At 41.7% G+C, this 24,762-nt stretch overlaps 1 protein-coding gene and 1 long non-coding RNA gene across 4 annotated transcripts in view; one reads left to right on the top strand and one right to left on the bottom strand.

The window, feature by feature from the left end:
• LOC122557920 (immunoglobulin superfamily member 22-like) overlaps positions 1-17,010 on the bottom strand; it is an 81,603-nt gene extending 64,593 nt beyond the window's left edge. Inside the window, exons 1-4 of one of the 3 annotated variants that reach the window (XM_043706138.1) lie at positions 16,922-17,001; positions 4,909-4,978; positions 4,108-4,250; positions 1,860-1,994 (exon numbers count right to left, since the gene is read on the bottom strand). In XM_043706138.1, coding sequence (XP_043562073.1) covers positions 1,860-1,994; positions 4,108-4,231 — 259 coding nt within the window. In that variant the 5' untranslated portion in view covers positions 4,232-4,250; positions 4,909-4,978; positions 16,922-17,001. Of the gene's footprint in view, positions 1-1,859; positions 1,995-4,107; positions 4,251-4,827; positions 4,888-4,908; positions 4,979-16,921 lie in introns of those variants that run through there. The other 2 variants (XM_043706139.1, XM_043706140.1) reach the window with 2 other exon arrangements.
• The window catches only part of LOC122557921, a 117,227-nt gene that overhangs the window by 83,559 nt on the left and 8,906 nt on the right, over positions 1-24,762 (top strand). The gene's annotated exons all lie outside the window — the stretch shown is intronic.

Here is a 24,762-nt window from a genome sequence, read left to right as displayed (position 1 = left end):
AGGAGAGATAAATCATGTCAGTGAATACTCCCACCAGCTGGTCCACAAAGAATCTGAGTGCACAGCCGGGGACTCCATCCAGGCCAGTCGCTTTCACTCTCAAGAAGGCCAATCTGACGTCTGTGGTGGTGACCGTGGGTATAAGTGCATCTGAGGCTGTTGGGTGGGGGTGACATTGTTTCACTAATCAGCTGTTCAAAGCGAGCATAGAGTGCATTGAGCTCATCAGGTAGGAATGTACTGTTGCCTGCAATTCTGTTTGCTTTGTAACCCATTATGTTACATTAGCCTTGCCACAAAGATGGATGTCTGTTGGTTGGTCTGGGTCTCAAACTTAGTTTGGTATTGCCTCATGGCAGTCTGATGACCTTACAAAGGTTATATCTGAATTTCCTGCATAGATCTGGGTTGCCTGACTTGTATGCCTCAGACCTGGACTTCAGTATGGAGTGGACCTCCCAGTTCATCCATATATGATGTATATGCAGTGTCATTTCCTTGGTATTGCACAGATCAACCACAGATAAAGTAGCTGTTCTGCAGAACTCTTCAGTCCAATTGGAAAGTATAACCCCAAGTTACGAGTTTTAGTTCCTTATCATCTTAATTCTCAGATCTGAGCTACTGGGAGAGGCTGACCAGGCTGGGGCTGTTTTCCCTGGAACGTCGGAGGATGAGGGGTGACCTTATAGAGGTTTACAAAATTATGAGGGGCATGGATAGGATAAATAGACAAAGTCTTTTCCCTGGTGTCGGGGAGTCCAGAACTAGAGGGCATAGGTTTAGGGTGAGAGGAGAAAGATATAAAAGAGACCTAAGAGGCAACTTTTTCACGCAGAGGGTGGTACATGTATGGAATGAGCTGCCAGACAATGTGGTGGAGGCTGGTACAATTGCAACATTTAAGAGACATTTGGATGGGTATATGAATAGGAAGGGTTTGGAGGGATATGGGCCGGGTGCTGGCAGGTGGGACTAGATTGGGTTGGGATATCTAGTCGGCATGGACGAGTTGGACTGAAGGGTCTGTTTCCATGCTTTACATCTCTATGACTCTGATCTTGGTCTTTGGCCTGTTGCAGTGTTCAACTGAAGCTCAATGCGAATTTAAGGAACAGCATCTCATCTATCAATGGAGCACTTTCCAGCCTTCTGGACTCACATCTAGATTCCTTACTGTATATTACCATTCCCTTTGGTCTTGCACCTTTTGTCATGTAACCCCTCCTACCTTCCACCTTATGAGAAACCATTTCTTCTCAGCTTCCTCCTTTCCCCAGCTTGAATCTTACATTTCCAAATTATTCCAGTTCAGTTGTAAGGTCACAACTTTGAAAAATGAACTCTCTTTCTCCATATATTCTGTCAGAACTGCTGACATTTTGTTTTTAATTTAGATTCCAAATAGCCAGTGTATTTTGATTTCATAAATACAGCCTTGTAACAGTAAAGAGCACTTTAAACCCCTGATTAATGTTTTAACTGAAGGTGAATTTAGCTCATGATTTCATGGATTGGGAGCTTGAATGTTCCAGGAGTAAAATTAAAATTGTTGGTAATATTCAGCCTGTCTGGAGAGAGAGTTAACATTTCAAATCAGTGACCTGAATATAGTCCAGCAATTTTTGTATTTACTTCCAGCATCTCCAACACTTTTCTCTTATTTAATTGTTCACGAGATTGGGAGTGCAAAAGGTCCAAAAGGAATGGTTATTTACATCTCCTTTTCAGCTTTTGTAACAAAATTAAAAGCACAGGTGATGACCACAAACTGACTGCTCAGAGTCTTTGCTGTGATCGGAGAAGTAAGAGAATGACAATGAAGTGAATCAGGGAGCAACATGATTAGACTGGCTTACCTTCTTGTACGACAGAGGAGTTTGGCTTTTCATCAAACTCAGGGATGCTTTCTCCTGCAGGGATCTCAAAAGACCGTGTGACGACATTTAGTGACTGAAGGGTGATCGACGGTTTCCTTTGTACGCGGTCTGCCTCTGAAATATAGCACAATGCAGCAAGTTTTAACTGCAGAGGAACACAGCAGATTGCTATGAAACTGTTTATGGAAGGTCATCTCTTTACCGTGATTCACAATAGCTGTACAGCCCATTGCTTCAGGATAAAGAGCCAGATTTAACTCAGAGCTATAGGCTGATGAATTCCTTATTTTGATGTTTATCGAAGGGTCCAATGAAAATCATAGTGAAAAGTGTCAGTCTGAGTTCTGAACAGTTGAAACTCATAAAGCTAAATTATCCTAAAATATAGCATAAAGTAGTATCTTTTAAGATAAATAAATCTAAGAGTGTAGAGTATGAGAAATAGGACTGTTGTTTTCATAAAACATAACATACTGAACAATATTTGCTAACTCTCTCACCCACATGCTCAGCCACCCCAATAATCTAAACATTTTGCAAGGTCTCACCATTTCTCAAATCTTTACAAGATCAGATACCACCACATCTTTGTTTCTTTTGCTAGATAGAGTTTCCAACTCTTCTAGAAATATGATAAATCTTATAAACCTGATTCCACAGATCTGATTCCAGCATCTGTGACTCCTAACTCTCTCTACTTCTGCTGTCTGCCCTTCACAATTTCAATTTTTCCAAAAATCTACTCAGCATGTCCTACTTTGATGCTCTTAATGTCTCTGCCTCACTTTTGTGTCCAACATAACCTTCATTCATACAATCCCTTACAGATTCAATGTTTCCAACACTTCTGCATTGGTTCCTGAGTTTTACCTCCATGAACTCCAACCCATCTTGAACTAAAAGGAATGACACCTATCCAACAGAACATTTTATTTGTCTATCATCCTTCTATCCCAATCACTCAATGTTTTGATTTTGAAGTTCCAATCTACAAATCTGTCAACACTCTTTTATCCTATTGACAAATGCTTCCTCTATTATTTGACTATACAGGTGATTTCTTAAGATACACGCTCTTTTCATGTGGGTTTCCTCTGGGTGCTCCGGTTTCCTCCCACAGTCCAAAGATGTGCAGGTCAGGTGAATTGGCCATGCTAAATTGCCCGTAGTGTTAGGTAAGGGGTAAATGTAGGGGTATGGGTGGGTTGCGCTTCGGCGGGTCGATGTGGACTTGTTGGGCCGAAGGGCCTGTTTCCACACTGTAATGTAATGTAATGTAAAAATGTAATGCGTAATTGCACAGCCATGGCCTTGCCAATTAGTGGCATTGTATTGTGCACAGCTACTTTGAGGTCACTGTCTGGCGTGTGGCTTAAAAGCAACATTGCTGTCTACCTCTATAGCTACTACAATTCTAACTGTGAATTTTGGTTTGGTTGTCCTTTTCTCTATTCTGCTATTTTCAGCACAGCCACCATCAGCAGCAGTCATTCACATTCAGAGAGACTGTTCCCCAAACTCTGTACACCTCTAATCATTTTGAAAACCTCAGCACCTTGAGTAATGCCATCTACTCCAGCTTGGCACTGATCCTTAACTAGAAGTGCTTAGGGATTGTTTACAAAGTTAAGGGCATGAGTCATTATGAACTGTGATGAGGATAATCACAGGGGATCTCCAGGAGGTTAAGGGTTAAGACAAACAGCAAAGGTTGATGTAGAGGAAATCAATAAGATTCACAGTTGATACAGAGGATCCCAGTGAAATTCACAGTTGTCAAAGTTGATGTAAAGATGTACTTGGAGGTTCAGGGTTGAAATGTGGTAGTTAGTGCGAGGAATATCCATGAGGTTTGAGGTTTGCGAGGAAAGGCTCTGTGAGATTGCTATGCATGGACTCTGACACTCAGAATTGAAAAAGACTGCCACTGTTACTGTTGTGAGGTTCAAGACTGAGGTTGTATTGTTAGGGCTATGCGTAGAGAACCCTGTGTGAGGTTGTGGTACAGGCTTAGCTGGGGTCATTGTATCAAATATCCATCAAGTTCATTATCAAGTTTCAAAGGAGCTCTGTGGGTTCAGAGTTGTTGTGCTGCCTGTGTAATTCCTTCATAATTATAAATGAGGCAGAAGATTAGCCATGTGAAGGTGAATGGTGGAGATGGCTCAAGGGATAAAATCCTGCTCATACTTTCTGTTTTCTTATTAGGAAAGGATTTGGCAATTACCTTCCTCGGATGTGATTTTCGTCACCTGGCTCACTTTTTTCACCCTGGTCATCCCCGATTCAGTAGAGTGCTCAGTGGTGATCGTTGTAGTTCTAGTCGTTGTCTTTGACATTGTTGAAGTCATGGTTGAAACTCTTATGTCACTGTTAAAACAACATTCCAAAATATTAGAAATCAAACACTAGCTTGGGTGGAACTTCAGGTGACATTAATGGTCCTCCTGTAGCTGGAGTCAGAGTTAATAATAACTCATCAGCATCAATATTCAATAGGAAATCAGGCATAACATGCATCAAGTGCAGATCAAGGTTTTTTCTATAACTTTTCATCAGTACCTCAGGGATGAGCTATATTATAGACAAGATGCAGAATTAAGTTGCCCCTCTGTCTTCCAATCAAACATTAGTACAGCACGGGTTAAGTACAATATAAATCACCTGAGCTACTCAATTTGATCCCTCAGCTGTAAAGTCACCATAGTCCAGAGAGCTGCTCTCTTAACTGAAAGAGATGGTGATTTAACCTGAGGGGCACCACACCTGAGAGATCTTCATAGTAACCTCAGTTAGTGTGGGAATTGAACCCATCGTAAATCAGCCAACTGAGCTAACTGACTCCAACCTGTACCTGAAGTGGAGCTACTTGCTTGCTGACAAAATGGGAAAAATTGAGTGTGGGGATTATCGTGCCCAGTTTCATCGAAGCAGGCAGTATGCAGACCTTGTCTAAATGACCAAAACAGTGTACAGCCCAGCACGGAGCATGCTTCTGACTGGCTCCAGCTCCAAGCTAGATACTGGCCTGGTTTGATGTACAATAGTCTGGCTCTCTCAGCAACGGAAGCCTCTGTAACTGTCTCCAGGATCCTTGCCTGGAAGGAAGAGCACAGCAAATGGAGGAAAAGACAAAAGAAAGGGCTACTAGTTTTCTAAAGCCATGCTGAAAGTATACATCATGGAAAAGCAAAGGAGCAAAGACAGCATTTTCACAAAGAGGGCCGGTTAACCCTAAAGGCTAACCTGAGATGGAAATGGTCTCAGAGGTTAATTCCCAAATTCTAGTCCTGAGACAATGGCTGAACTATCAAAGAAAATTCAATTATCTCCTAAGGGTGAACTGAGTTCAGTAGATGAATCTACACATGAGAACGCCACCTCATGTAGCACACTCATATCATTCACTCACCAATAACTGGGATTTGGGGAATATTCAGAGATTCCAGCTAACTGTTATATATGTACTAATGCTGTCAACCTCATACCCATCCCTTGTGGCCTTAACACAGCTCCAGCTTTGAAACTTTGGCAGTGAATTTATCCGAGGACATTGCAACACATTCATTGACAAGGTTGCCCACAACAAGTGACGGTAACTAACCAGGGGAGAACAACCATGACTGAGACCTCTGAAGAAAAGTGAGGGCTGCAGATGCTGGAGATCAGAGTTGAGAGTTGGTGCTGGAAAAGTGCTGCAGGTCAGGTAGCATCCGAGGAGCAGGAGAATCCATGTTTCAGGCATAAGCCCTTCATCAGGAAGGGCTGATGAAGAAAGGATTACTGATGAAGGGTTTCTGCCCAAAACATCAATTCTCCTGCTCCTTGGATGCTGCCTGACCTGCTGTGCTTTTCTAGCACCGCACTCTCGAGTGAGACCTTGGAGGTAACATTACTCTGTATCACGGGGGCAACTATTACTGAAGCTGCTATATCCAACGGTGCAGGGAAAGATCAGGATGAGTCAGACATTTACCATCATGCTGCCATCTGGCACAGCATCCATGCTACAGGTAGTGAGTGTTTAAGTAGGAACAGGTTGTATCCAGTCTAAGAGCAAAGGACAGTCAATGTGTCTTGAGGCTTAGGTTGCAGATAAGTTCGACTGCAGAGGACATGCATAATGAAACAGTAGGATGCTTTGGCAGACCAACCAGAACCTCTTCCCATTGTCAACGAGTTTAAGTAGTCTGTCTCTAATCTGGAAAAGTGTTTTTATTACGTTTGGAATCAAGCTTTCCAATGTGGTAGTGATACTATCCCTTTACAACTACTGTGGCTGATATCGCAAATTCTAATGCTCAGGTACCTATCCAATTTCCTTTATAAACCATTGATCATCACCACCTCCACCACAAAATTGGCAGTGAGTTCCATGTGATTAACATTCACTGCATCAACAGGTTCTCTTGTACATGCTCCCCTGCACCTTTCGCACAGCATTAAATCTGAGTTCCATGACATTGTACCATCAGCAAATGAAGCATTTTTTGTTCTGTGCCTATCTTATCTAAACCTGTCATAACCTTGAACACTTCCATCAGATCACTCTTTAATCTCATTTGCTTGAAGGAAAAGTGCCTAAGTTCCTTTAAACTAACTTTGTAGCTCAATCTCCTCATCCTCTCTCTTCCAGAACCACATTGAGTCCTGGTTGTGCTCAGTTTCAAACCTATGTATTCACATGATCATTCCCTGGCATTTTCTGTCACCTCCAGCAGAATGTCACCTGCAAACATGTGACCCTGTCCTCCCCAGCAAATAAATCAAACGGACCATTCCTTCTGTGACACTCTTCTACACTCCTCTTCACCTTCAACATCTCAACCCTCTCATCTCCAATGACACCTTCTCATGCAATTTCAGGAGGTGTAACAGTTGCCAGTTTTCCAAGGATTCAGACACTCCTTGCAAGCAAAGCAGCAATTTACTTCTGCTTATTGCGGTCTTGTCTACTGTTCTTGCTGCTCACAATGCAGTCTCCACTGCCCTGGGGAGACCAAATGCAGACTGAGTGACCATTAAACAGAACAGCTCGTCTCAGTTATTAAGCAGCATTGTCTAGTTGCTTCCTATTTCAATTCCCCAGCCTGATCTCACGCTTATATTTTTCTCTTAGGCCTACTGCAACGTTCCAGTGAAGCCCAACGCAGACTGGAGGAACATTACCTCATTTTCTGTTTCCAGCCTTCTGGAATAAACGTTGAGTTCAACAAATTTAGACCATGTCATCCCTGCCTTCTCTATTTCTATCCTCCCCATTGCTCCAGTGTTTGCTTTCAGCATAGCTGATACATATTCTGCCCTTACCACTATTACTAACATTTACTCTGGATCTTTCTTTCCTCACTATAATCTTTCCTGATTCTTTTGCCTTTTGTTCTGTGACATCCATAATCCCTAATTTTCTTCACCATCTAACCTTCTTCAATGCTACCTTCTGTACCACTTGCTCCTCATGACTTTAATCTGCATTATAAAACCTGTCACTTTTCTACCTCTGGCTTCAGTTCTGAACAAGAGTCATAGACCCACTTTAAATGTACATTTTCTCCACAGTTGCTATCGGATCTGCTGGGGTTCTTCAGCATTTTCTGAGTTTATCTCAGATTTCTAACAGATTTTGATTTTGTCACTCGACTCTTATTCTGGCCTAAACAGAGCTTAAGAAAGATTGAGCAGAAATTCCTTGTGTTGTTTTTTCTGCGCTGAATATCTCCATTTGTAAAGCCTGAGATCCCATATGCTTTGCTAACTACTTTCTCAGTGTGCCCTGCCACCTTCAAGAATCTGCACAGATGCACTCTCTCTCCCTGCACATCTTCAGAACTGCGACATTATATCAATGTTGTCACTCCCTATCGCCTCTGCCAAAATAGGTCAACTTACAAATTTATTAGCGAGTTTTGAGAAGATTTATAGCTCAGGTTGAGATTCTAGATGTAGGTTTGCTCACTGAGCTGTAAGGTTCATTTTCAGACTATTTGTCACCATACTAGGTCACACCTTCAATGAGCCTCTGGATGAAGGCTTCATTCGGAGACTCACTGAAGATGTTACCTCATTTGGTGACGAAACGTCTGAAATCTAACATTCCAGCTCAATGAGCAAACTCATACTTTTATGTATTAAATTCCACCTGTAACTTGCCTGTGTATTGTGCTGGACTACCTATGTAAGTTGCAGTTTTTTGAACATAAGAACTTAAAAAAATAGGAGCAGGAATAGACAAAACAACTCTTCGAGCCATTGCGTCATTCAATGAGAAAGTGGCTGATTTACTATTTCAACAACATCTTCCCGCACTATCCCTCCATTCTTTATTGTTTTTAATATGTAGAAATTGATTGACCTCAGACTTGAATGTACTCAACAACTGACCCTCCATAACCTGCCGCGAAAGTAATGGGAAATTCCAAATAATCGCCATCCTCTAGGTGAAGAAATTCCTGTTCATCTCAGTCCTAAATGGTATACTGCTTATGATCCAACTGTGTTCTAGTTCTCAATAACCGCACAACTCCAGTCAGAGGAAATATCCTTCCTGAATCTACCCTACTGAGAACCTCTAATGTCTTGGTGTGCAGGGACAATTTTAAAGTTTGAAGATGATACAAAATTTGGAAGGATTGCAAACTATGGGGACGACAGTACTGAACTTCAAATCAACATTGTCCAGTCAGTGGAATAGGCAGATAGGTGGCAGGTGACATTCAGTTGGAAGAAGTGCAAGATGATGCCCTTTGGTACTAAGATCATGGGAGGGGGGGGGGAAGCGGTATAAAACAAGAAGTGCTATACCAGAGAGACATGATGTGGAAATGTACATTAAGTCATAATTGGTGCAGGACAAATAGAAATAACATTTTTAAAAAGCATTCAGTATTTGAGGCTTCATTAATAGGGACAACAGCAGGAAAATGATGCTGAATTTACATCGGATACTACTTAGACCTGAGCTGGAGTATTGTGTACAGTTCAAGGTACCACACTTTGGGAAAGGTTTGTATGTGTTGGAGAAGGTGCAGAGGAGAATGGTTCCAGGCATCAGAAACTACAGTTATGAAGATATATTGGAGAAGATAGGACTATTTTACTTTGGGAGGAGAAGACTGAGGAGAAATTTGATAGAAGTTTTCAAAATCATGAGGGGTCCATACAAAGTATATAGAGATAAATTGTTTCCATTTGTAAACAGATTGAGAAACAGAAAGCATGTATTTTGTGAAAAGTGTGAAATAGTTTTTTCCACAGACCGAGTCGTTTGGGATTTCAATGCACTTCCTGGAAGTGAATCGTAGAACTGGCTTGAGCCTACTTCTGTTCCGATGTCTTCTAGTCGTATGTGTGGCAGGTTCTATTAGGCATTCAAGAGGACGGATGATGATTTAATGAGAAGCAATATGCAGGGGAATAGCACAAAGGCAGGTTTGGCACTAACCCGAAATATTCAGAGAGCTAGTGCAGACAGAGGGGCTTCATTCTATGCCATAATATTTCTGTGATGCTGTGAATTGTTTAGGCCTGAATGAAATTGCCTCTCATTCTTCTGAACTCCAGAGAATAAAGGCCAATTATATTTAATCTTTCCTCATAAGACAATCCCTCCATTCCAGGAATTAGTTTGGTGGACCTTTGCTGCACTCCCTTTATGGCAGAGTATATTGCTCCTTGGCACTTTGATTATGGTGTCAGCATGGCTCTATATAATTGTAGTAAGATATATTTGCTCATAATCTTTTTGTAAGAAAGGATAGCATACAATTTGTCTTTTTCATTGGCTGCTGAATCAGCATGTTAACTTTCAGTGACTTACCAACAAGGACACTCAAGTCCCTTTGTGTGATTTTTTTTTGTTTATTCGCTTGTTGCCCATCCCGAGCTGCCCTTGAGGAAGTGATGGTGAGCTGTATTCTTGAACTACTGCAGTCTATCTGATGTAGGTTGATCCACTATGCCCTTAGGGAGGTAATTCCAGGGTTTTGACACAGTGACAGTGAAGGAATGATGATATATTTCCAAGTCGGGATGATAAGTGGCTTGGAGGTGATCTTGTAGGTAGTGGTGCACCCATTTATCTGCTGCCCTTGTCCTTCTAGATGGAAGTGGTTGGGGTTTGGAAGTTGCTGTCTAAGGATCTTTGTTGAATTTCTGCAGTGCATGTTGTAGATAATACAGACTGCTGCTACTGAGTGTTAGTGGTGAAGGGAACAGATGCTTGTGGATATGACGCCAAACAAATGGCCACTTTGTTCTGGATGATGTCTGGCTTTTTGAGTGTTGTTAGAGCTGCACCTACCCAGGCAAGTGGGGAGTATTCCATCACACACCTGACCTGTGCCTTGTAAATGTTGAACAGGCTTTGGCGAGTCAGAGGTGAGTTATTTACAACAGTATTCTGAGCCTCTGACCTGCTCTTGTAGCCACTTTGCTTATGTAGCCAGTCCAACTGAGTTTATGATCAATGATAATTCCCAGGATATCGATAGTGGAGGATTTAGTGATTGTAACACCTTTGAATGTCAAGGGGCGATGCCCAGATTCAGCATCTCACCGTTTAAGAAATATTTTGCATTCCTGTTCTGCCCACAAAAGAGATAATTTAGTATTTCTCCATATTATATTCCATCTGCTAATTATTGCCCACTCATTTAGCTGCTGCAAATCCACCTTGAAGTAGCTTTATATCCTCCTCACACCTCACACTGCCACTCAGTTTTCTATCATCTGGAACCTTTTGTGAAGAATTGAGGGCCAAGCCATACTTCACTATTCATAGCTTGTCAACCTGAAAATGACACATTTATTCCTAACTCTCTGTTATTTTCCATTAAGTAGTTCTCAATCCTTGTCAGTATATGCTTTTCAATCTCACATGGTCTAATTTTTAAAATAATTTCTGGTGTGGTATCTTCGGAAAATCTAACTGTACCACATCCACCAGTTCCTCTTCCTCTATGCTGCTAATTACATCCTCTTAAAAGCTCTGATAGGATTCCCTTTCATACGTTCATGTCAACTTTGACTATCCTTCTAATATTTTGTTACCACATCCTTTATGATAGAATCTATCATTTTCCCTTTAACTGATGCAAGATTACCAGGTCCAGTCATAGAATCATGCAGTATGGAAGTTACCCTTCAGTCCATCAAGTCTGAACTGACAAATAAAATGCCTCAAAATCTCCACCAGTCACACTTCCCAGCACTTGGCCCATAGCCTTGAATGTTATGATATTTAAAGTACTCATCCAAGTACTTTTTTAAAGGTTATGAAGTTACCTGCCTCCGCTGTCTGCCCAATACAGTGCATTCTAGACTCCCAGATCCCTTTCTGTGAAAGAGAAATCCTTCAAATTCCCTGTCAACCCCCTGCCTTTCACCTTTAAATTATGCCCATTGTTGATAACCTTTTAACTAAGGGGAACTGTTGCTTTCTATCCAATTTGTGATTATTTGCCCCTCATAATCTTATTACATCACAATCAGGTCACCTTTTAGCCGTCTCTTCTCTAAAGAAATCAAGCCGAGTTTATTTGGCCTTTTTACATCGCTAAACTGATCCATTCCACTTCATATCCTGGTGAATCTCCTCTGCAGCCCATCCAGTGCAATCCCATCCTTCCTACAGTGCAGTAACCAGACTGCACACAGTGATCCAGCTGTTGCCTAAGCAAAGTGCTGTACAGCTCCAACATAACCTCCCTGCTCTTATAGTCTAAGGCAAGTGTCCTTTATGCTTCCTTAACAACCTTGTTAACCTGTCCTGCCACCTTCAGAGATCTGTGACAAGAACAGCAAGATCCCTGTGTTCCTCTGAGCTACCTAGTGTTCTGTCATTGATTGAGTATTCCCTTGTCTTGTTATGTTTGTCGTGCTGTGGATCCACACTGAGAAGTTATTGTTTTCTCTATCTCTCTCTCTCTCTCCCTCTCTCCCTCTCACTATCTTCCTCCCTCTCTCCCTTTTTCTCCCCCTCTCCCCCCTCACTATGTCTGGATATTGGCCTAACATCTGTAAACAGACTGGAGGGTGTTTATTGACTGGTACACCCTGATGATTTTGAATAGCTTGGTGAGCATCTCCTGGGGGACCTGACCTAGAGGACGCAGCCTGCTGTACAGGCCCATCTTTGCCAGCCTGAGCTGTCGGAGGCAATAGGGTGACTGGCAGTGGGAGGTAGAGGGCAGACCATCTCTGGAGGACATTAAATTTATCACTTTACAACCTTCAAGTACTGCCCCATTTTTAGAGGATACTGAGAGATTTTTGTAAATCCTCTGCTGTTCCCCACCCCGCTCCCTTCAATGAGCAGACTACGATGTGAAGTGTACAGACTACGTGATTTATTCACTTTGAGTACAGCCAATCATCACTGTTTATCTTGCCGATCAATATTCAATCAATCCATTCTCCCTGTACCTATATTTTGTTAGCATCCTCTTCCTTAGTAATCCCAATATAAAGTATTCATCAAATATTCTCACTTGCCCACATTGCATCTAAGCATATGTCACTGATCACCTTGTCCCTAACAGACTCCATCTCCACTCTTACTATCCACTTAATATTTCCATGACGGGAAATTTTAAGTTAAGATTTGATTAGATTACTTACAGTGTGGAAACAGGCCCTTCGGCCCAACAAGTCCACACCGCCCTGCCGAAGCGCAACCCACCCATTCCCCTACATTTACCCCTTACCTAACACTACGGGCAATTTAGCATGGCCAATTTACCTGACCTGCACATCTTTGGACTGTGGGAGGAAACCGGAGCACCCGGAGGAAACCCATGTAGACACGGGAGAACGGGCAAACTCCACACAGTCAGTCGCCTGAGGTGGGAATTGAACCCGTGTCTCTAGCGCTGTGAGGCAGTAGTGCTAACCACTGTGCCACCGTGCCGCCCATAACTGTCATGCTATTCTTGTATTCCTTCTTTGCCATTCTTAGTTTCCTTTCATTTCCCCTCACAACTTAATGTATATGTACAGGAAGCTAAAAGAAAAAACACATGTAGTCCCGGTTCATGGCTTGAAAAGTTCATCTTACATGCATCAGACACTTTCATTGTGTTATCAGATTGTATAATTTCCTTGAAAACCATGAAACCCTGGCTTTGCTTCCCCTGCTTTTTCCTCTTCTTGGAAGTTACCCAGCATGGACCTGAAAATCCCTTCCTTAAATAAGCCCCAGCAATGGGAACGTACCATTTACAAGATGCACTGTGTCATGTCATCAAGGTTTCGTCAACAGCATCACCCAAACGATAAAACTGAATATCACATTACTGAAAAGTCAAAAAGCAACTGAAGCAAAATCAATTCAATTTGCTGTCATTCTGCTTTTGTCAGACAAATCCCCAGCATCTTAGTGTGTCTCAGCTTACACATGGGAAGTAGACTCTTGGTTGAGACTACTAATAGAACTGTAATCTCAGAAGAAATTAAAACCTTCAGTAGAAAGAGGAAAGACTGTGTTAATGTAGTCAAAAGCAGAAAACAGTCTTCTTGCAACACCTAGCAGATGTCTGCCTCCAGTTTAAGATATTCCTTGCCTTTCAATGGATAACCTTCAAGACTTATCCTGAAATGCAGTCTGCTTCTTAGGATGATTTTAGTAGTGACTGATCTGAGATTAAGAAGTGGATGCTTCAATTCTCAAGACACAAAAGAAATATAAACTATCCAGCAAGGGGAATTGACAGCAATCTAAGAGCTCTCTAGGTTTGCCAAAACAACAGATGGACAGACAAATAAGGTGAGAAATGAGATGTGACCATGGATCACTCAGCAAAACAAGCTTGCCTTAACTATTTAAAGTAGGTTCTAATTCCAGTTAAACCCTGGCCCACTATTACAGTGGGTAGGAAATAGATATTAAAACACACTGTAATATCTCCACTCTAGACTGTGGGATGTTTCCAACATCTTTGTCATAAGAGCACAGCAGAGAGCAGCAAGTAAGAGATGAAGAAGGGAGAAAATGCAGAAACAAACCTACATATTTTAATCAACCCGTTCAGCAATGTTATGTCACACCTCTGAAGTGGGTAGGATTTTAACTTGCTCAGAGGCAGCAGAGTGAAGCAAATAAACTGATGAGGAGCAGTTTCTGCTGATGGTGTTGGTTCATGCGGGCGACTGTGGGTTTGGAAAATGGGAGTTCTATGCTTTGATCCACAATCAAAAAAAAATGTGATATTGAATAGTAAATGATCTCCAATGGTTCAGAGTAAAAACTGGAGGAGGAGACAGGACCAGAATATGTTTAGCAGGATATTCCCCTAGAGCTTCTTTAGCATATGGTGGAGGGAATTGGTGAAGCAGATATGAAGTGCATTACATTTAACTGTAGATTGTAGGTGCTCTATCCCTTTTTCTTCAGCTAACTGGCATTATTAATCACATTGCCTGGCCTGTTCAAAGCTTTGCCCTTGGATCTAGAAGCAAACTTGGCAAAGGATGTGGAGATATGTAACAGGGATATGTTGTGGAGTAGACTAAAATTATAGGATGATTAACGCAATCAAGAATAGCTGTGTTCAAGTCTAATTTGGATGTAAAAGAGAAACCGGGTTGGACACAATATTCCTGCCATTTGCTGGCAAAGCATAATCTGGCCTCAATAAAAGGATTGATGTTATTTGATGTGTTCTCACCCATCAAAGGTTTCTATGGCTTAGTGCTGGGCTCATAGTGGCGTAACAGATTAACAAGAATGAGTTGTAGATTTTGACTCAAGAAATGAAGATTAGTTAAGGAAAGTGTCGGATTCTAGAGTGTTATGTATGTGGGTTGAGTAGTAAATTGAAATTGTCACCAACTTTCAAAAGAGAATTGGATAAATACTTGAAGGAGAACAATTTGTAGAATTGTGGGGAAGGGCTGGGCAGTGAAAATTTCAAAGAACTGCTGTTTATGTTACAACATCTGCATCATCTCTGATTTATTAATCGCTGAATCATAGAATCGTGTTCTCCCATGAGATTTCATGTAGGTGAGATGACCACATAGGAACAAAGTCAAGGAATGTATCTTGAAAAGGCAAAACATGCCAACTGTATGGATAGTCTCAGATGTGACTCAATTAGATAAGATTCCCTACAGTATGGAAACAGGCCCTTCGGCCCAACAAGTCCACATAAACCCTCCGAAGAGTAACCCACCCAGACCCATTCTCCTACCCTATATTTACCCTTGATTAATGTGCCTAACACTATGGGCAATTTAGCACGGCCAACTCACCAGACCAGCACATCTTTGGATTGTGGGAGAAAACCGGAGCACCCAGAGGAAACCCACGCAGACACAGGGAGAATGTGCAAGCTCCACACAGACAGTCGCCCGAGGTGGGAATCAAACCTGGGGTCCCTGGTACTATGAGGCAGCAGTGCTAACCACTGAGCCACAATGCCGCCGCCTTATGCTTAGGTATATGGGTTAGTTTTTGTTAATTTGGATTAATCTAGCAATATATCCAGTTGTGGGACACAATGTGTTTACTTCTGAAAGATAGATCGGTATTCCTCTATGTGTCTTAGATTTTTTAGCTTCCTGTTTTCTAAGCATTAGAATTAAAATGGTGTGTGAAAGCTTAGATTCATCAAGTCCCAGAATTACCCTGTCATGCATCTACACCTATAACTTCTAACAATCAGAACCTACAATTGCACCGGCATCTTTACACACCGAGTGCAACTGCAAACCTGATAGATACCTGATAGATCCACTGTCTCATTGCCAGCTAGTCAGCCGTGTCAACTACATCCCTGGAACAGATTGCACAAACCTCCCTGATAATTTTCCCTTTCTCTTACTGGAATCATCCAGGATGATGATAATCTCATACCTAATTATAATTCTCATATCTCAGTTCTCTCATATCACAAACGCCTTCTGATTTAAAACTTGCAGATTTCCCCATCTTAGTGCACCTTAACTTTCGTATTTTTTCCTTTCCAGAACATAAGAAGTTGGCTGGCTGTGCTTTCTGCATGGTTAGATCTTCAGCAACAGTATGAAAAATGCATTAACCCTTTTAAAAGCTGAAACCTGACCTCATGCATTTCCAAGTTCACCACAGTTCCATGAGCAACACTCTGTAAAATCTCAAAGCACCTTGAACAATCTGCAAAAGTATAGAAATTCTTTAACATACCAGCACCCCTTTGTATAACCCCAAAGACCAGGTTCACCCAAATTTCTCATTTGCCACCAGTAGGACAGATATGGTTTTCAAACACACTGCACTGCTCCTTGGAGGTGTTGATCCTGCAGATGTTTTGGACACTCTTTAATGTAACTCACAAGCTAGATTACCCTGACCTGTTTAATGCATTCCACAGACTGGACATTTGTAAACTTCTTCAGTGAATGCAACACACCACATTCTATTGCAATCTCTGTCTGGCTCCTGACTGTGCCAGAGACCACACAGTCATGGCATCATTTTAAACACATCATTCTTTCTGAATTGTGACATACACTCATTCACACAAAAGCAATCTTTCCACATGACACTGAATATTGACAAGTTGAAACCTGACTCAGGTTAAAGTCTAAAAGATGGTTATTACACTCTTTAAATGATTTTTCTTTAACTCTTAAACATTCTTCTTGTTATGTTAAATATAATTTGTAATACCTTCCAGGATTTCTTTCTTCCCACTTCATATATTTTCTAAGATCTGAATGAGTTTTTAAATCTACCACTTATGATGGAGATATTGTCGTCATAAATGAGGTAACTAACATTGGAAAACTTGACAGCCAATGTTCATTATTCCAAAATACAGAGATTTATAATATTCATAAACAAATTACAATTTTGCTTCCCTTTTAAATTTTAGCTGTCAGGTGAGAAGTTCTATTGTTAGTAGATTAGAGAACACATTCCTGTATTGTAGTATACTTCATTCTAGAGACAGAGCTATTTTCTGTGGGACCTTTTCACTTCAACAACACTTCATGTTATTTCATGTTTTCCATTTTTATTTTAAATCTTAGATAACATACAAAAATAGGGGAAGAGATCTTACCTGTTGCTGTAATGCCCAGTTCCGAACTGAGGTCAGAGCAGTTGCAGACTGTGTTGCTGCTCTGAAGAGATCGGATAGGCATACAAGCTCAGGAAAGGCTGATTTGGCAGATGAGCTAAAATTCTATAAATGTTCAATTCTCCTGAGAGATATTCATTTACTTCAAAGGTGCCTTGTTCAGCAGTTTGCAATTTGCAGCGAAATGGGAGGTTCAGCACTGATGGGTCATTTATGAATTCAGAATCATTCTCTCTGCTCTGAAACTGCCTGTATGATTCTTTGCCTCAATTCACATTCTCATTACTGCTGAAAATTTCCATTGCATTTCTTTGCTTTCAATTTTCCCCCATTATCCCTTGGTCTTCAAATTCATGTGATGCATTGACTCACTGGGAATGTTTCTGTGTCTAGGTCAGATGGAGACTATATTAAGCTAGATTCCAAGTTACACACTGCCCAGTGCAAGCGGATATAGATAGGTCTGGGGAGGTGGGTAAAAAATTATTGGTAGGTGGATTATAACAGAAAAAATGTGAACTTGTACTTTGGTAGGAAGGTTAGAAAAGCACCATATTACTTAAGTAGTGACAGACTGCAGAACTGAAGGAGGGAGCAGATTTGTGTAGCATATCCTGTGAAACAAATCACATAAGATGTAGAAGCAGAAATATGCCCTTCAGCCCATTGGGTCTGTTCTGTCATTCAATGAGATCAAGGCTGATTTGATATCCCTCAATTCCTTTTCCCCATAATGTGTCATTCCTTTACTGATTAAAAATCAGTCTACGTCTGCTTTGAATATACTTAATAACCCAACAACAATAGGCCTTTGTGTTAAAGAATTCCACAGCTTCACTATCCTTTGAGAGAGGACATTCCTCATCATTTCAATCTTAATTGTGTAACATTTTGTTCTGAGGATGTGCCCTTAGGTCCTTGACTCACCCACAAGGGAAAACAACATTTCTGTATGAACCCTGTGGAGTTCCCGAAGTATTTTGCGTATTTCAATAATATTGCCTCTTACCTTTCTAAATTCCAATGGACACAGGCCTAACCCACTCAACCTCTCTTTATAAGACCGTCTCCCCTTGCCTGGTTTCAGTCTAGTGAACCTTCTCTGGACTGCTTCCAACGCCAACCTACCTTTCCTAAATGGCCCAAAATTGTTCATAGTATTCCAGTTGTGATTGGACTAGTGCCTTATATAGTTTTAGCAAACTTCCCTGCTTTCATATTCCAACTCTTTTGAAATAGATGTTGACATTCAATTTGCCTTCCCTATTACTGGCTGAATTTGGATGCTAGGTTTTTGTTATATGTGGATGAGGACTCCCAAATCCCTGTGTTGTGTAGCTTTCTACAGCCTTTCTCCATTTAAATAATATTCAGCTCCTCCATTCTTCTTGCCAAATGCAAAACTATACATTTCTACACATTATATTCCATTTGCCAAACTTTTGTGCACTCACTCAACCTGTCGATATCCTTCTGCAGCTTCTTTGTGTCATCCTCGCTACATGCCTTCTCATTTAGCTTTGTGTGACCTGCAATATCGGCTATAGTACATCCACTATCCTCACCCAAGTCATTAACATATATTATAAATAACTGCAGTCTCTGCACTGATCCCTATGGCACAGTTACAGGTTGCCCCCTTTATCCCAACTCTCCGTCTTCTGTTAGTGAGGACTGCAGATGTTGGAGAGTCAGAATCGAAAAGTGTGGTGCTGGAAAAGCACAGCAGGTCAGACAGCATCTGAGGAGCAGGAGAGTCTATGTTTTGGGCAGCATTCTTTAAATTGCCTGATATAATTCCTGATGAAGGGCTTATGCCTGAATGTTGACTCTCCTGCTCCTCAGGTCCTGCCTGACCTGCTGTGAATTTCCAACACCATACTTTTCGACATCTTCTGGCAGTTAGCCAATCCTCTATCCATGTTAATATACTATGTCCAACACCTTGAGCTCTTATCTTATTAAGTAACCTAATATGTGGTACCTAAGTAAATGCTTTGAAAATCCAAATATATTACATCCATTGATTCCCCTTTTTCTATCCTGCTTATTACTTCCTCAATTTACACAAATTTATCAGTCATAATTTCTCATTCATTAAGTTATGTTGACTTTGCTCAAAGTCAGTGTGAAGGCACAGTAAATGATTAGGAAAGTAACTAGAATGTTGTCAGATATTGCAAGGGAAATATAAATGTCCTGCTGCAATTGTATAGAATATTAGTGAAGCCACAATTGGAGTACTGTGCACAGTTTTGGTCTTGTTATTAAAGAAATTATAGAAATGTGTTGGAACATGGGACTAGTAGAGCTTAGAAATTAAAACAAAAAGGTTGCTGGGATTATACAAAGGGCTTCCCAACAGTCAGAGGGAGATACCCAAGCAGATATTAGATAAATTATAAAAAGGTATAAGAGGAGGGGGATTGAAAATGGTGGTCATCTGAGTAGATCTGCCTTGCTGAGCTCTGACCCCGGCCCAGCAGTAGTGATACTTTTACCCACCCCCCCACCACCTTATCTTTTTTTGGAGAAAATTGATGTTAAACGGTTGTGAAACCATTTAAATCTGTTTGCGGTGGAGCCTTGAGTGTCCAAACAAGACGGGCAGGGAGTATTTTGTTTGGATGATTGATCATTCAGCTAGCTGGAAACAGGTGGTCATCTATGAGTGCTGGTTGTTCAAGCATTTATTGATTATTAGATTAGATTAGATTCCCTACAGTGTGGAAACAGGCCCTTTGGCCCAATCAGCCCACACCAACCCACCCAGACCCATCTCCCTCATGCCCCTAACACTATGGGCAATTTAGCATGGCCAATTCACCTGACCTGCACATCTTTGAATTATGGGAGGAAACCTGAGCACCCAGACATGGGGGAATGTGCAAACACCACACAGACAGTTGCCCAAAGCTGGAATCGAACCTGGGACCCTGGCGCTGTGAGGCTCAGTGCTAACCACTGAGCCACCGTGCCACCCAAGCAGTGCATTATCCGGCAATGCACTCCATAATGCCAGTTAGCCAAGAGCTATCGGTGACAAGCATCTCTTGGTTATCTGGCAATGCAGGCCCTAATGCCATTTAAGTGATAACTGAATGCTGGGTTGCCTGGTGCTGTTTTTGCAGGGCCTTGGGATCTCATTTGGATGGTCTGGGATTCAGATTGTTAATGTTCAGATAGTCGAGGCTGTACTGTAAATTATTTTTGAGTGAGTGAGGATGACAAAAGGAAAGCATACAGCCAAGCCCTAACACACGGGACACTTGCCGAAGGCATCAGGCACGTCCACAACTGCGGATGCAACTTCAGCTTCCTTGGCAGCTGAAAAAGAGGTTCCTGTGCAGCAGAACATCGCTGAAGAACTCTTGGCAATCTGAGGGATGATCAAGGAGTCGATGGAAGACAATCATACTCGGCTGGAGCCGATGTTGGTCATGCTACAAAAGCATGAGAAGGAGTTGGAAAGTCTCAAGAAGCGAGTCGAAGAGGTCGAGCAGCAGACTACTGCGTCGGAGATCAAGGTCGAGTCCTCAGCAGGGCGGATCCAGACCCTTGAAAAATAGGTCCGGGCCTTGACTGAACAGGTCCATGAACTGGAAAATCGAGGGAGGAGGAAACATATCTGGGTCGTTGGGCTGCCAGAGGGAGTGGAAGGTGGGTAGCTAGCAAGTATTTTTGAAGACTGGCTGTCCCAGTTGCTTGGCTGGGATGCCGTGGTGGACTGAGTGAAGGTTGACAAAGCTCACCAGGTTGTGGTGCGCAAATCTGGTCTGGATTGGTGCCCTCGCCCAGTCCTGGGATGATTTCCAAGCTACAGGGACAAGCAGAGATTCCTAGAATCTTCTAGAAGGATGGGGAATGGTCCACAGGCCCTGACTTATACAGAAACTAAGATAATGTTTTTCCAGGGTTATTTTGCAGCAGTGATCCATAAAAGGAAATCGTTTGATGAGGTCAAGAGAAAATTAATAGACCTTGGGATTCAATATTTGATGAAAGATTCAGCCATGCTTCGTATTACTCACAAGGAGATGGCATGGTCATTTGACTGGACAAGTGAAAAATTTCTTGGACACTTTAAAATAATTCGGATGGAATTTTAGACATGGATAATAATGTTTGGTTCTTTTTTTCTCTTGCTATGTTTCTTGTAATGTTACCCCTTTCTTAAAGAAGCTGCTGATGGTGTGTTTTTGCTTCTCCAATTAGGATTGGTGTTGGTATATAGTTGGGGGTGGGCGGAGTGCTCACTACTTTGTCTGTTTCCTTCTATTGCTTGGGTCTGGGGTGTGGCTCAACGGGGGAATGGAGGTGTGTGTGGGAGGTGTAAGCACCCTCTATGGGCAGGAGGGGTAGAGACCCCCATTAAGTGTTTTTTGTATTTTGTAGTAGTTTAGCTTTTTGGTTTTTCATAAATAGACTCCACCAGTCTTCTTTGGTATACACCCAGCGTGCTGCAAATCAAATTCTTCCCCTCAGCAGGTCAAAGGTGATTGTAAAGGATCATGGCTAACAGTGTTCTTAAATGATGCACCTGAAATATTAAAGGGATCCATTTGCCAATTAAAAGGAAAAAGGTGTTGTCGAGCCTTAAAAAGGAGAAGGTGGATGTTGCCCTGTTGCAGGAGTCTCACCTTAATGACAAGGACTCGACGTCGACATGGTTGGATATTGAGACCTCCCAGACGAAGTATCCTCTTATCAACCTGTTGTTTTTACACAAAATGAGGGCAGTTGCAGAATATTGCAGTTATCCAATAACACGGTCAAAGCATGGAAGGCAATGAGGCAGATAGAGGATACTATGTCTAAAATATCTTCTCTTACTCCCATAGTTGGCATGCCGGGTTTCCAGTCAGGGACAATGGATCCCATATTTAAACTTTGGGTGGAGAGGGGAGTCTCTTTTGTTTGGGCGATCTGTTTGAGAGTGAAATATTGATGCTATTTGATTAAATAACTCAGAAATATGGATTGTCGAGTAAGGATCTCATCCCTTCCTTTCAGCTTAGAGAATTTATCCACAAGGAGACCACACTTTTGACTGAGTATTCTGGAGCTCCTACAGAAAGGAGGGTGCTTCAGGCTAAGAGCAGTCTTTCAGCGAGTGCTCGCTATCATTTGTTAGGGGGAGGTTCCTTCGGTGACATCGAGCGTCTACATGAGTTCTAGGAGAGAGAGTTAGGAATTGAGGTCACTTCGGAAACATGGGAAGACATTTGGAAGAATGTAAAGAGGATTTCAATATATAATAGGACCCATGTTGCGCAGTTAGAAAATCTTTATAGGGCTCAACTGGCCCAGATCGTTTTGCGAAATTTAAGCAGAAAATATCTTCAATGTGCTCCAAACGTAAAATAAAAACAGGTACACTCACTCATTATCTGTGGTCCTGCCACGGGCTCCATGCGTATTGGAGTGCTGTAGCAGGAGTAATAGAGAGGGTCTTGGGGCCGAAGTCAAGGTGGACCCGGTTTCCTTGCTCCTGGGTCTCCCAAATTTACCTCCCTTGTATGTACATGGGTAAAAGCTTTTTAACATTCTCACTTTTTATGTGAAGAAGAACACCCCGGGTCTGTCGGGGCGGTGTAAGTTAACTATGGAGCACATTCCTTTGGACTTTCTTACAAATATGGTGCCCCAGAAAGTGGACAACTTTTACAGATCGTAGCAGCCCTTTTTGAATTGCTTGGCAGCAAATCTGTCCGCCATTTTGATTAGGGCTTTTGTCTAGCCATGATGGCTTAATCTGATAAACCTAGGGACGTCAGAGGAAAATTTTAAACAAATGTGGGTTTAATAATTGATGCTCTCAAAATTTGAGAGGTATGGTCTTGTTGCGCAGAGCGGCATTATTTATTTACTTATTGTTTTGTTATAAGTGAAATTTTGATTTATTTTCCATAGTAAAGTAGTTGGTTTATTATTTATTATTGTTTTGACATTATGCTATATTTTCATTGTCTGTAACTTTCTAAGATTGTATTTCAATAAAAATATTTTGAAAGAAGGTAATTTCAGCTTTGATAATGTTAAATGGGATCATCTTAGTGTGAAAGGATTTCATGTGGTGGAATTTGTAAAGTGCATCGAGGACAGCATTTTGTGCTAGTACATAGACAGTCTGACCAGAGATGGGGCAATGTTAGACTTAATCCGAGGCAATAAAGCTGGTTAAATGGTTAAAATTTTAGCAGATGAAAAGTTAGGAGATAGTGACCATGACTCTAAAGTGATTATAGAAAAGGATAAGGATAGTGCAGAGGTTAAGTGTCTAAATTAGAGGAAGGCCAATTTCAATGTCATTAGACAGGATCTGGAAAACACAGACTGGGAGCAACTACTTTCAAAGTGGGAGCCTTTTGTAAGTAATATATGTGTAGTGAGAATTCAGGGCCAGCATGTTCCTTTAGGGGTAAAAGGCAAGAATAGCAAGTCCAGGGAACCCCAGGCAAGGGATATGAAGAATTTAAAAAAGAAAAAGAAGGAAGATTAAATGCTATCCTGAGGGATAGGCCAGGTAGTTACAAATCTGTTAGTCTGATGTCAGTGGTTATGGAAATTATTGGAAAAAATTCTGAGAAACAGGATTAATTAACACTTGGAAAGGGATTGATCAGGGATGGTTCGCATGGAGGGAGATCCTGTCTTACTGATTTAACCTATTTTCTAATCATCCCATTCAGAGATGTTATTACACACGTCTGGAGCAAATGGAACTTGAACCCAGGCCTCCCGGATTGGGAATAGAGACACGCTCACAGCACCACAAGAGAGCCCTCTTTATTTAAAAGGGGACGAAATATATTGATGAGGGTAGTACAGTCGATGCAGTTTACAGTGCATTAAAACAGGGGAGGCCCTTCAGGAATATAGAGGGAGTAATGGATATAGAGTCAGAGAGTCATAGAGATGTACAGCGTGGAAACAGACCCTTCGGTCCAACCTGTCCACGCCGACCAGATATCCCAACCCAATCTAGTCCCACCTGCCAGCACATGGCCCATATCCCTCCAAACCCTTCCTATTCATATACCCTTCCAAATGTCTCTTAAATGTTGCAGTTGTACCAGCCTCCACCACTTCCTCTGGCAGCTCATTCCATGCACGTACCACCCTCTGTGTGAAAATGTTGCCCCTTAGGTCTCTTAAATCTTTCCACTCTCACACTAAACCTATGCCCTCTAGTTCTGGACTCTCCGATACCGGGGAAAAGACTTTGTTTATTTATCCTATCCATGCCCCTCATAATTTTGTAAATCTTTATAAGGTCACCCCTCAGCCTCCGACGCTCCGGTGAAAACATCCTTGTAAATCTTTTCTGAACCCTTTCAACTTTCACAACATCTTTCCGATAGGAAGGAGACCGGAATTGCATGCAATATTCCAATGGTGGCCTAACCAATGTCCTGTACAGCCGCAACATGACCTCCCAACTCCTGTACTCAATACTCTGGCCAATAAAGGAAAGCATACCAAACGCCTTCTTCACTATCCTATCTATCTGCGACTCCACTTTCAAGGAGCTATGAACCTGCACTCCAATGTCTCTTTGTTCAGCAACACCCCCTAGGACCTTACCATTAAGTATATAAGTCCTGCTAGGATTTGCTTTCCCAAAATGCAGCACCTTGCATTTATCTGAATTAAACTCCATCTGCAACTTCTCAGCCCATTGGCCCATCTGGTCCAGATCCTGTTGTAATCTGAGGTAACCCTCTTCGCTGTCCACTACACCTCCAATTTTGGTGTCATCTGCAAACTTACTAACTGTACCTCTTATGCTCGCATCCAAATCATTTATGTAAATGACAAAA

The sequence above is a fragment of the Chiloscyllium plagiosum genome, chromosome 16 (genome assembly GCF_004010195.1).
Source record: "Chiloscyllium plagiosum isolate BGI_BamShark_2017 chromosome 16, ASM401019v2, whole genome shotgun sequence".
Lineage (NCBI taxonomy): Eukaryota > Metazoa > Chordata > Chondrichthyes > Orectolobiformes > Hemiscylliidae > Chiloscyllium > Chiloscyllium plagiosum.
Note: the sequence above shows the minus strand (reverse complement) of the source record. Positions and strands in the feature narration are given on the sequence as shown.